General features: G+C 37.1%; 1 protein-coding gene across 4 annotated transcripts in view; it reads right to left on the reverse strand.

The window, feature by feature from the left end:
* ADGRA3 (adhesion G protein-coupled receptor A3) overlaps positions 1-14,405 on the reverse strand; it is a 120,168-nt gene that overhangs the window by 13,151 nt on the left and 92,612 nt on the right. For 3 of the 4 annotated variants that reach the window (XM_082611088.1, XM_082611089.1, XM_082611086.1), the window contains 4 exons: positions 11,921-12,134; positions 11,502-11,710; positions 1,205-1,329; positions 12-135 (listed from right to left, as the gene is read on the reverse strand). In XM_082611088.1, the coding sequence (XP_082467214.1) occupies positions 12-135; positions 1,205-1,329; positions 11,502-11,710; positions 11,921-12,134 (672 nt within the window). The remainder of the gene's footprint in view (positions 1-11; positions 136-1,204; positions 1,330-11,501; positions 11,711-11,920; positions 12,135-14,405) is intronic. The other variant, XM_082611087.1, reaches the window with a different exon arrangement.

The raw sequence follows: 14,405 nt of genomic DNA on the forward strand, positions 1-14,405 counted from the left end.
CTGTGACTTACTGCTTGGCAGACGCTGGCATTTCTAGTTTGAGTTACTCCTCCCACAAAGATCACACATGTCAGAAAAATATGAAAGCATAAGTTCACAAGCATGTGCCAGCCTTTGAGACTGATTCTAATCAAACTGTTAAAAGAAAAGGGAAAAAATAAGACCCAGGTTAGTATACTTGAAGCTGGACATCTTCAAGTTAACATTTCCAACTCATAAAAGGCCAGATGTAAATGTTTAAACATTTTATTAAAACATACTATCAGACGCGCGCACACACACACACACACACACACACACACAGGGTTTGAGAAATCACTCAATACAGTTTATTAACATTTAACTTTACAATACAGTAAAAAAGACAAGTCAAATGGAACTACTACATCCACTAAAGGCTAAACAAAATCTCCATAATAAGAAATATGTGGGCTTTTCTTAGTTACAATGTCTTATGACAGACGGATTACTTGTTTGCTTCCCAGAGATTTCTGCAAGGTGCCAACCTCTATTTTTCCTGACTTACTAGGATAACATGGTCTAAATGCCCAGTGCATTTCTTCCTGGTCTTTCATAATGAAATGCTGAAGTCTTTCTTTTTTACATCAAAATCTCCTTGTTTCTTAACTAAATATCAAGAAATGTCACATATGTCCAGCTTAAAGAGGAAAATACAAGCAAAACCTCTTGTAAAGTGAATTTCTGCTTAGAAAATCCTTTCAGCTCATTATTTCTCACCATCAAATAAAAATTTCTGTAGCTTTGCCTCCAATTAACAAAAACCATATCCCACACTTAAATTCCACAAACATTCTTAAATGCTGTCTATAAAAAAGAATATCACAACAGGCAAGAATTTATAAAACAGAAATAATACCACAGTCTGGTTCTGGGAGACACATCTGCAGGTAACCAGGCTCCACCTTATCTCCCCGCCATGTCCCACCCCCCAGCCACCAACACAGACTTCCCATATTCTTTCCCAGGTACAAACCCAGCAAAATGAGTGCTGTAGAAAATGAATTTACCATCACAGGCACTAATTATTTATGTCTTGAACTGCATGAAGTGAAGAAGGCCTGTAGGTATTCTGAAGTAATCGTCCTTACTTTTGGAAGGATAGCATGGTCTTAAACTCAGTTTTATCCTAATTAAATGTGAAATAAACTCCACAGACCTCTATTCACAAAGTGTTATTTCTTACCTGTGATGGTATATGTAACTGACGATGACCGCTAAGAGGCAGAAGAGAAGAATGACAGCCGTGGTGTAGACCACAGGGTGCAAGAGATTGGCTGCCTGGGTATAGAGTTCAGATCCCGTCAAATCCTGAGGGCGGAAAATGAAAGCATTATTCTAGAAGCACTTCTCTGGACATCTAGTTACTAAGATTTTCTCAGTGACTAAAACCGACTGATAAACAGAACTCTGGCCCTTACATCTCTTCCTTTTATTCAAGGACTATGGTTCACACTATTTTCCTCACACATTACTTTGCCCTCCTAACTTCCATGTGTTAACTACTCATGCAGTGTGTATACACATACACTCACACATACACACACACTCTTATCTTACCATGGACCATCTGCTTTACAAATCTGAATACTGACTCTCCTATGAGGGTAATGGAGAGAGAACAGCAGTGATTTAGAAGGGCAACCACAGACTTCATCCTTTTTGATGCCCTTTCACCCCACGTATCACTCTGCATTCACCAGGTGATAAGGCACAAAGCAGCAGTATCTCCAAGTCAATAAAGCCTAAATAGATCTCTCTAACCTCCCACAGTCAAGTTCAACAAATATGAATGGACCAGACACAGTGCAAAGCACAGGGACAGAGTGGTAAACCGTGGTTCTTGCCCCTGAAGAGCTGAAAGTCACAGGGCACTAAGATGCACAATCAGATCACAATAATGTTTTATGAACATAAGAGCAGCCCGGTGATGGGAGCAAAGAGGTCAAAGATCAGTTAACAGTAAATAATAATAGCAAATCACTTACATAGCATTTACTATAATCCAGGCACTGTGCCAACACCTCACACAGAGTAACCCTATGAGCTGGGTATATTGTTAGCCCCATTTCATAGCCTGAAAAGCTGAGGCACAAAGAGGTTAAGTGCTGGGAAGGAGGATTAGATCCAAAAGAGCTTGGTTACCAAGGCTGTGATCCCAAAACCAAGGCAGACAGTGCCTTCCTAAAATGAAAACAGTGGATAGCTTAAGGCTTCCTTCCTTATAAAGGACCAAAGCAGGCTGGGAGGATGCCTGCACCCAGGCCGGACAACCAGGGTTTCAGGGTCAAAGCTGTAGATTTACCAGATCCTAGCACTAAACTCTCTTTCTAAACTGATTCTGAAAGCTGCAAAAAGGTCAGCTGGATGTGAGAAGGTATTCACAATGGGTGCATCTCCAATCCAGAAGTTCTTGAGACAATTCCTGAAACCAGAAAAACTAGATGAAAGACAGGAGGGAATGGGTGACAGACAAGAACACTGAAGACGGGCTCAACGGAGTAGGGAAGGAAGCAGCACATTTTCCCATAGAAGAATCAGAAGCTGACAGTGTATAATTACAGATCCAAAAAGATCCTATTAAAACACCTTAACAAGCCCCTCACCGTAACAAATTACCAACAGAGGCCACGGAGCCTGACAAAAATCAGAGTTAATGGGAAACTGGGAGATACAACACAGAAAACTGCATTCCAGCTCAGGCACTCGACCCCACTGTGGTGAGTCTTGAACATATAGTTCATCTCTTTATTTGATAAACGTTAACTGGGTACCCACCATGGCAAGGCACTATGCCAAGCACTGGGCAACAGCTAAAGGCAGGACCCTCCAGGGCTGACAGTCTATAAACTAAGACTCGAAAAGGAAAATACAAGACAAAAGCCTACCGTCACCATTCTGAACCTGCCCTTGTGAGATGCCCGTGGGATCGGTCTATGGTACACAGCTTCAAGGTACTTGCATTCTGCTAAAAGTCCAGAATATTAGAGGAGAAATTCAAAAACTACTAGGGCAACTTGAACCAGTTAGACGCTAGCTGGAGCGCACACATTTCCCCTCGCTTCTATGAAAAGCTCCTCTTCCCATGTAGACCAAATAACTGAGGATAAACTTTCAGTGTCCAGAATGTGGTCTCTAGACTCTTTCCGTGCACTGCCTGCTTTCCATTCCTCCAGGAAATGTTCAAGAATACATCACCACTTACTAGCTGTATGATTTGGGGCAGTTACTGAGATGGAGATACCACAATTAGCTCATCCGGCAGGGTCTGGGGACGGGGCAGAAGGTGTGTACAGGTGTCTTCCACAAGCCTTTGCAGAAAATAACAAGACACAGGAGGCTGGATATTATCTAATGAAACATCAAAGTGCCAGTTCAGTTCTCAAAGTATGTCATATACAATATTTACATTTAAAAGAAATCAGTTGTTTTTCAAAAGCCAAATGTGATATAGTATGAGAAAGAAGCTGGATGTTGTCACAGAGGACCCAGACTCTTAAAATTCCAAGGTACGACTGGAGGAAGGAGCACGTACTATTGACTGGTCACACAGAGCACCGCTTCTGCAGGGGCATGTTTGTTGTCACAACAAACTGAGCTTCCCAAGTGAAAGAGAACCTCTGCTGAGAAAATGACCTTTGGAAAGGTGTGAAGAGCCAGAGAGTAAACAGTTTAGGCTTTGCGGGCCAAGAGCAAAATTGAGGCTATTATGCAGGTACTTGTTAATCACTTAAAGGGTGTGGAGAAAAGGGAACACTCTTGCACTGCTGGTGGGAATGTGAACTGGTACAGCCACTATGGAGAACAGTGTGGAGGTTCCTTAAAAACTACAAATAGAACTACCATACGACCCAGCAATCCCACTACTGGACATATACCCTGAGAAAACCATAATTCATAAAGAGTCATGTACCAAAATGTTCATTGCAGCTCTATTTACAATAGCCAGGAGATGGAAACAACCTAAGTGTCCATCATTGGATGAATGGATAAAGAAGATGTGGCACATATATACAATGGAATATTACTCAGCCATAAAAAGAGACGAAATTGAGCTATTTGTAATGAGGTGGATGGACCTAGAGTCTGTCATACAGAGTGAAGTAAGTCAGAAAGAGAAAGACAAATGCCATATGCTAACACATATATATGGAATTTAAGAAAAAAAAAATGTCATGAAGAACCTAGGAGTAAGACAGGAATAAAGACCCAGACCTACTAGAGAATGGACTTGAGGATATGGGGAGGGGGAAGGGTACACTGTGACAAAGTGAGAGAGTGGCATGGACATATATACACTACCAAACGTAAAATAGATAGCTAGTGGGAAGCAGCCACATAGCACAGGGAGATTAGCTCGGTGGTTTGTGACCACCTAGAGGGGTGGGATAGGGAGGGTGGGAGGGAGGGATATGCAAGAGGGAAAAGATATGGGAACATATGTATATGTATAACTGATTCACTTTGTTATAAAAGTAGAAACTAGCACACCACTGTAAAGCAATTATACTCCAATAAAGATGTAAAAACAAAAAAATTAAAAACCACTCCTAGCTTTCCAGCATTTAGAACATCAAGCAAACAAACAAATGGCAGCTGACTGGAACAGGCCTGTGGGTCAAATGTCTGCCAGGGTTTGCATACCCCCTGCCCAGTATAAAGGAAACAAATCAAGTTAAGAAAACCTCCTATCTTGATGACAAAAATACAAGAGAATACTATTTAAAATAACTGCGAAGATTGGGATAGGAAAGAAGTTAAGAGAAGTTAAAGATTAAAACAAAAGAGGTAAAGTAGAAATCCGAATCAAAATGATTTTCAATTATATCGGTCAACAATATAGGCTTTGTGATACTATAATGAAAACATTGGTGACTGGGGTCAAAAGGTACAGATTTCCAGTTATAAAATAAAGTCCTGGCAATACAGTGTGCAGTATGGGAACTATAGTTAATAATACTATATTGCATATTTGAAAGTTGCTAAAAGAGTAGATCTTAAAAGTTTTCATCACAAGAGTAAAAATTGTAACTGTATGGTGATGGGTGCTAACTAGGCTTACTGTGGTGATCATTCTGCAATATACACAAATATCAAATCGTTACACTGTATACCCGAAACTAATACAATGTTGTATGTCAATTATACCTCTACTTTAAAAAATACAGTATCTACCTGTACAGGGAGAGGAGGTGACATCTCAAATACCCTCAAATCCTATAATTTCACTGCTACCTATGATTCTGGCTTTCACTCTTTCTCTTTTTATAAATGAAATCACTTGTATTAAAAAAAATTACTAAATACATGGTCCATAAATGGCCACTAGGAGACACGCATGAGAAGAAAAGTAGAAGTGTCATTCAGTTTGCAATATAGTGATATATAAGACAGGAAAAGTCTGTGTCTCTGGTGCTTACTCAACAGTCCATCACTAAATGGTGATCCTAGTCACTCTCTTTTATATGGTGCAAAGTTTAAGAAAATAGGCAAGAAAACGGAAAGTAAGCTTTTCCACCAAAATAAACTGCATCAATTCAGAGAATATTAGAATACCAGAAAGTATGTTAAAAACTGCAAAGACAGTTATTATTAAGGAACCAAATAAATGGAAGAAGAGTTTTTGAAATTCTTTGTTTACTTGACAGAGATTCACACATTTACAAGGGTTTACTTTTAGCCTGAGAATTACTAAATATAAAATTACTGACAGTTTTATATAATTCATTATCATCATATCAATAATAATTATAAATCAGTAATTGTTTAAACTCACCAGGATCTGAATAATGGAAGGAAGTCCAAAGAAGAACATCTCGGGGTACCCTCTGTTTGTCAGAGTATAAGTATTTTTAAGAGTTTGACAATAAAATAAAATTTTAAAATAGATCTGAAATCAAAAATGTAAAAAAACCCACAAAAGGGCTTCCCTGGTGGCGCAGTGGTTGAGAATCTGCCTGCTAATGCAGGGGACACAGGTTCGAGCCCTGGTCTGGGAGGATCCCACATGCCGCGGAGCAACTAGGCCCGTGAGCCACAACTACTGAGCCTGCGCGTCTGGAGCCTGTGCTCCACAAAAAGAGAGGCCGCGATAGTGAGAGGCCCACGTACCACGATGAAGAGTGGCCCCCGCTTGCCACAACTAGAGAAAGCCCTCGCACAGAAACGAAGACCCAACACAGCAAAAATAAATTAATTAATAAACTCCTACCCCCAACATCTTCTTAAAAAAAATAAATTAATTATTTTTATAGCTTTTTTTTTTTTTGGCTGTATGTGGGCCTCTCACTGTTGTGGCCTCTCCCCTTGCGGAGCACAGGCTCCGGACGCGCAGGCTCAGCGGCCATGGCTCACGGGCCCAGCCGCTCCACAGCATGTGGGATCTTCCCGAACCGGGGCACGAACCCGTGTGCCCTGCATCGGCAGGCGGACTCTCAACCACTGCGCCACCAGGGAAGCCCAAAAAAAATAAATAAATTATTTTTAAAAACCCACAAAAAACAAAAAAAACCCAAGACTATGACGTCTATGTTGCTTTTATTTTTCCCCTATGAAATAAAGCATAATTTAAAGATTTTAATCCTCCTACCACACACCATACACAAAAGTCAATTCCAATCAAATCGCAGACCTAAATGTGAAAGGTAAAAGACATTTAAAGCTTCTTAAGGCAAACAAAGGAAAATATCTTCATGATTTGGGGATAAGCAAAGATTTCTTAAATAGGACATAAAAAAGTACAACTAAAAAAATTTAGAAAAATTAGAAACTCTGCTCATAAAAAGACAACATTAAAAGAAAAAGGAAAAAGGCATGTGTATAGACTGAATGTGTCCCCCTCACAAAATTCGTATGTTGAAATCTAACCTCCAATGTGATGTTATTTGGAGATGCTGCCTTTGAGAGGCGATTAGGTCATGAGGATGGAGCCCTTATGAACAGGATAAGTGTCCTTTTATAAAAGAGATACCAGAGAGTTCCCCTGCTCCTTCCACCATGAGAGGACACAGAGAGAAGACAGCATCTATGATCAGGAAGCCAGCCCTCATTAGACACCGAATCTGCTAGCTTCTCGATCTTGGACTTAAATAAGCCTCCAAAACTGTGAAAAAAAAAAAAATTCTGCTGTTTGTAAACCATCTACTCTGTGGCATTCTGTTCTGGCAGTTGAATTGATAAAAACAGGCATGAACTGGGAGAAGACATTTGCAACACATAAATCCAACAAAGAGCTCCTATTCAGAACTCATGAAGAATTCCTATAAACCAGTGAGAAAATGACAACTAAATTAAAACTGGCAAGACTTGAGCAATAACTTCACAAAAGGGCACACCCAAACTGCCAATATGAAAATGAAGAGGTACTCAACATCATTAGTCACCAAAGAAAGGCAAATTAAAACCACAATGATCAATCACAACACAACGAAAGACGAAAACTAAAGATTGACAATATCAAGCATTGACAAGGATGTGGAGCAATTAAAACTCATTACTGGTGAGACTGTAAACCAATAAAACCACTTTGGTCAATTGTATGGCATTACCTACCAAAGCATATGGGTGCCTACAACCTAGCAATTCCACTCCTGAATGCACATGTCCATCAAAAAGCATGTGCATGAATATTTACAGCAGCTTTTTCTTGATACCAGATCCTTGCAACAACCAAAATACCCATCAACAGTAGAACGCACAAATTTTGATATCTTTGCACAATGGACTATTATGCAGCAAAAAAAAAAGAATAACCTGCTGCCACATGAAAAAACGAAGATGAATCTCACAGATGTAATGATGGGAAAGAAACCAGACACAAAGACTGCATGCTGTATATTTCCACTTATATGGAACTGGAAAAACTTATCTACAGTGATAGACATCAGAAGGGTCATCTCTTGAGATGACAGTGGAAATTAACTAGAAAGAAACATACCAGAGCTTCTGAGTGCTCAAGTAAAAGTCTTTATCTTGATGGCAGCTAAATATGTGTTCACAGATTAAAATATCAAGCTATATAGTTAAGGTCTGTGCACATTGCTCAATTAGCTCAATTTAATGAAAAAAGGAAAGTGTTGGTCCCCCTTTGATTACCAATTCTACTTCAGATAATTTATCCTGCAGATTTTCTAATGTGTAAAATAATTTTGTACACGGAAATTATTGGAAACAAACAAAACTGAGGAATATGCAAATAAATTATAGTGAGATCATAAAATAATATTCAGAGGTGAAAAAGAATGAGAAAGTTCTTTAACACTGATATGGAAACTTTCAGAAAGGAAATTTAGTAGTGGGATTAAGAAGACATTTCTGGAACCTAAATTCCAATTCCAACACTAACTACCTTGAAAACTTGGTCATGGTCCTTAGCCTCTCTATGCCTTGGTCTCTCCACCTGTAAGCTGGGGGTAATAATAGTAGCAGTATACTTCATGATGTGGTCATGACGACCAAATAGGTTAATGCACATAAAGACTTAAGAGCACCTGGTATACAAATGCTTAATGAAAATTAGCCACTGCCATCACCACCCTCATATCATCCTAAAAATACCACCTTCAATAAGATAGCAGCAGCAGCATAAGATATATTGTTCCATGGACATCATTATCATTGTCATAAGATATACTGCTTCCCGGAAAAAAGCATGGTTTAAAACGTTTGTAGCATGCAACCTTCGTATAAAAATGGAAGAAAACAGGACCATGTATTCATTTTGTTGTAATATACATGAAAATCTCTTCAATAATCTGTAAAAAACTAATCAGGGGTTACCTATTTTGTGGAGAAGAGGTGATAAGACAGAGGGTCGGGAGTTCAACTTTTCACTGTACCTCAGTGTTAGAAATAACTGAAACATTTGATCCATGTGAATGTAGTACCTACTTAAGAATTATATAAACAAAAACATTGCTAGCATTCACGTTCAATTATAGAGTAAATGAAACCAAAGTTCACTTTCATTCAGCAAGTTTTATATAAACAAAGTTTAAAAACTAGACGTGTAAAAACAAATGAGTGCGCTCTGGTTTCATGTATTTCTAGGTGAATACAATAACAAAAGGGGAATCAAGGTATAGTGATTATTTTAACTTCACTACTATTACCAATTAAGTAGTAAGTACTATCATAAATAGTTCGGCCCTACTCATTCAGTTTTTTTGTTCCCTACTGACCCCAGCTCCTAGAAAGTTTCCTGCTCAATTGGCTATTTCCGATCATAACATTCAAACAAACCCAGTTTCTACTTAACTTTTTTCCTTGAGAACCTGGGATATAAATGGCTATCGCAGGATGTCTACTGAACCAAACTATGGTATCTATTTGAGATTTACAAACAAATACATTCTTTTGTATCATTTTTTAAATACAAAATTATTTGAAAACAGAGCAGGAAAAGTTTTATGGGCTAGCTGCCAAAACAGGAATTTAGACTTGCTATATAAAACCCAATATTAAGGCAGTTTTCAAGAAAAATAGCATTTTACCTATTGTTCAAAATAGTGTCAGGCAAGGAAAAAAAGATGTTGACTTCTAATTTTTTAAAGCTATTTCTTCTATCTTAGGCATGACTTATTTAAGAGTAGGTATGATTTCATTAACTTTGCCTTCATGTTTCATTAGCAACTCCAAAAATTCCATATACTAACTTTATTACAATTCTGTCAACAATTTCCGATACATCTCATCTTGCTGCCTCTAGGTGGCACAGCTATATTTAAGAAAAGCAAAAGGATATTCTTTGAAAATAGAAAAAAATCTTGGTGCTATTTCTTAGCTTTAAAGAATTGTGTATCACATTTTTTAAAAGATTAAAAGTATGAAAGATAAAAGAATAGCTTATTCCTTCAAGAAAAGGATTATGCTAATTTAAATTGTTGAATAGCTAGGAAGTTCAAAAATAGATGTTTTAAACTGGTATTAAATTAAATAAAACTAAAAGTTTCACATGGTACAGTGTCATGTCTTTAACAATGAAGCTTATAAAATGCCTTTTGTGTGTGTCTGCATTTCATTTCTCTTGCCCAACTTTTTCTAGTTAACTACTAAAAAAACTTCAGATGCTGCTGCATCTCTCTTACTTCTCCTTCAGTACTTCTCAGTTTCATGTTATTTTATAATCAAAACCTGAATGGGAAAACACTTTCAAACTGAAAGAGAAAAGGCTTCATATTTTAATTACCGCTTCAAGCTTTCTTTGAAAGGTGACTACAAAACAACAGAATGTGAACTTACAGAAACCAGACTCAGACTTACAGAAATCAAACATCTATTTGTGAAGAGAGTCCTAAACTATCAACACTAACTTTAAGCCCAAAAGGACAGATGACTGATATAAACACAGCTGAGTCTTTGCTAATGTAGACTCTACCCACTGTCATCTGGGCTGAGTAACACACACATTAATCCTTCTCCCTGCCAGATAATCTACTTACTCCTCTGCCTGTTTGGGACACTAGGTAATGTATCCTAAGTTGAGGAGCAAAGAGAAAACTAAAACACAGAATTGAGGAAAATCTACTCTACTTCAAGCTTGCTTCAAGACCATTTCCAGTGGTAGACGCTCTTTTGTCTTTTTAAGAAAATAATACTTCACTTAAAGTAAAATATATCACGTTTCAAGATTATTTGGTGCTTTGATAAAATACTTTCTAGATGAGCTGGAGGCAGAAATCAGAATGCAGGCTTCCTCACTCCCAGGCTAGCCTCAAGCCATTGCTGGGAAATGTCCTTCACAGTCATCAGTAATTCCTTCCACTATGCTCTGAATGCATGTATACATACTCCAGGATGTTAGTATCTTATAATAACCACAATATGAAATAAAAACTAGCATGGCTAATTTCATAATTATCAACTCAGGAATCAGATTCACTTAAATGACTCATTAATAAAAAGATCTGTTCCTATACATTAATAACTGGTTATTCTACCAAAGATTAATAGACATGTAAAATGGTAAATAACACAAGACATTAACTTGATTAGCATTAAAATTGAAGATATTTGGGTCAATACTGTCACTTGCAGCAACTATACTGAAATTATCACCATTACTCTAAATTCAAAAGGACTCTAAAAATTATGATGTGTAGTCGGATAAGGCACTAGATGGCAAAGAAGGAAAACCTCTCACTGTTCATTGTGCATCTTTCGGCAAATGAGTCACGCTTTCTGGGTTGAGAGTTGGACTGCATACACCCAAGATGTTTCCAAATTTTAAGGTCAAGGTCTAGTTGAATGGATTTGCTTACAAAGTTTACTGAAAATTCCTATGCCAAATTCAATCCCATACATTTCACTTCGTAGTAACTCAATTTCCCTTTAAACTCAGAATTACACCAAAAGTTGCCTCTTACTTAAAGAGAGCAATTTATGTCAAAAGTTTTAAAAAAAACAATCTTCATTTGAGCTTAACTACGCATAGGGAAAAATGAGAATACTTAAGTGTTTATGCATAACGTTAACGACTGCCGTACCATTAAAACCGCATAGTTACTAAGGGAGTAGCACTGAATGGTGGTGATATTTTCATCTGAGCAGAGTATACGGCACCCATCTGACGTCCAGCCTCCTTGTCCGTTCAGCAAATCGAAATCCCACTGAGCGGCCACAGGATCTGCTCCGTGTGCAATTCGACGCAGTGTCACATTAACAGGGATGTGGTGGGTATCGATATTCACACCATCTGGAGGATATGGGAAATAAAAATATTTCTGAAACAAACTTCATAAACAATTAAATGTCAACTTATCCACGAATGGGAACTCTCCAAATACCTTTTCTTCACTAGTGACTCATTAAAATGAGAAGGAACAAAAATAAACATCTTTAGGAACAGGGCATGATAAAATCGTATTGTCCAGTGACTACAGGATGACATATGCCACAGACAAACCTATTTTGGTGAGAATCACTGGGGTAACCACTGTACGCCGTTTTCCATCATTGGCCAAATTTGTCGAATTCCCGGTGGCTGGAAAAAGCTTTCCATTGCGGAATGCGATGAGTTGAAGCTTATAGAGAGAGTCATCACTTGGTCTGACTTCTCTTTTTTGCTTTGGTGAGAAAAGGGAAGGAGGAAGCTGAATAGAAGCCTCTACAATAGTATTCTGAAAATATATTAAAAAAACAAAAACAAAAATAAAGAAGAGTTGTCATATTAGTAGGTAAAAACCAGGAGTATTTTAGATAGTTATGAATGTTGTCTAGTTATATGCTGAATATAGCTTTTAAATGTAGGTATGTGAAATTTAATAGTTAGAACAATTTATCCGTTAAGTGAAATGTCTAAACATCATATAATAGCATAGAACAAAAGAAGTAGAAAATGAAGAAAAAGCAAACTTTATTTCAGAGTGCTAAAGTAGTGAACAAGGGATTATTTCAAGCTATAAAGTGAATTTTCCTGATAATGTACATTGCTGAAGTAGATAGCATTAAACAGAACAGGGATCCCAGTGACCACTCTTCACATGAATTTTACAATGACAAAATATGGTAAATGAGCACAAAGGGAGCATATCACAAATGTGAATATAATTAATTTGGGCTTATGAAACTTTAAGGTGATTTATGATGGATTCCAACTGTCAAACGACAGAAGAAAGAAATTATGCACAAACATAATAGAAGTTTAGATTCAGCAAACTTATTTTAGCAGAAGACTGAGACTAAGAAACACATCACATTTAGGAAAACACAGTAACAAAGAGGAAAAAGTGAAAATTCTGGCTGGGCACTGGCTGTTCTTCAGATTTCTTTATTAGGGATTTTAAAATTATAAATTATTCAGCATTTCATAAAAAATGAATCTGTACACCAGGGAGGCAAATAATTATCTAAAAACGTCCTTATTTTAAAGACATCACAAAGCCGCTCTCTTGGCACTCACTTCTCTCTCCAATCCAACATACACAATGCCAACAGAATTTCCTCTTCAACAAATCTGTTGTTACTTCAGTTCAAATAACACCTTGGTTCCCAAATGTTTAGAAACTATGGCCAAAAAATCCTAAGTATGCCATATAATTTGGCTAATTTCCTTGTCCCAAATTCGTCCCCTAACACTCACTACACCACAAGACTGGGCCACAATGAGTTTATCACTTTTTGAAATCTTATTTTTAAATGCCACTGTGCACATGTCAGCATCTCTGGCTGAAATGCTCCATGATTCTTTTATTTGGTAAGCTCAAACTGGTCAGATTTGATTTTCAGTAAGTTAATTCTGCTGGCAATGCAAAGGATAGAGGATCGGGATGAGAAAGGTTGGCAGCCAAGAGAAGGACGCTGCAAAGTTCTATAAATAGGGCTTTTGGTTGGGGGGATGATTAATTACATGACTCATCCAGATACTGCTTTTACAGGTAGGTGCTCCCTCTTCTAGACTCATGCAGCATTCTGTACACAGCTCCATGATAACTAATACTTAAAAGTAGCACTGTGTATCTCACTGTCTGCTCCTCTTAACTAGAGTAAGAGAATTTTTGAATGCAGATAATCTCATTTATTTTTGGATAGCCTATGTTAATAATAGTTCCTGGCACTAGTATTCATTAAAATAGCCCATTGTTTATGAAATTAATGAAAGTCTGTGTGGCATTTTTTTAAAAGGTTCTACTGAAGCAAATGATTGACTTCAGATTTAGTTTTTAACTGCCGTGCTTAGAACAATGTTGTAACACAGCAAATAACCATAAATATCTGTTGGAAAAAGTATTTCAGAAGTTTGAATATTGACAGTTGAATATTACTTTTAAATTGAGGATGCCAAGAAAATATTCAGTAGAAATACTTCACCTAAGAAAACATATAAAAAGGTTTCTACTATTCTCACAAATATAACTTGATAGGAAAACAAAGTTTATTATAAATTCATTCACTAATATAGTATATTTCTATCAAGTATATAAATTTCTCCTAAGTATACAAGGATGCATGTGAAAAAGGAAAAACATCAGTAGATTGATTTAATTAGAAGGTCAAAATCCTGAGGAACTGTTACATACCAGACATTTATTAAGCTTAAGTACTTTAAAATTCATAAAATAATTCTGTTGTGAACACAAAATAACTTGAAAACAAAGCGTAGCTCTCTGGGAAAGTTTTATAATAAATCAAATTAATTTAAAAAAAGAAGTCATACTTTACTTTCTAAAAGAGCTGAAAAAGGAAATGACAACTATACTTTCTAGAAGTATAAGCTTTTTTCTACACAAATTTAAACTTGTAAAACCATCCCAACAACAACAAATGAAAAACCTCAGGTGTACGGACAGATCCCTGAGAGATGAGAGCTACAAATTCAAGGCTGTTAGACACTTACGATTTCTAAAACATCTTTCAAAGTCCAACAAAGAATATTACTAAATAATAATTAT

Source organism: Mesoplodon mirus, assembly GCF_964341445.2.
Source record: "Mesoplodon mirus genome assembly, chromosome: 2".
Taxonomy (NCBI): Eukaryota; Metazoa; Chordata; class Mammalia; order Artiodactyla; family Ziphiidae; genus Mesoplodon; species Mesoplodon mirus.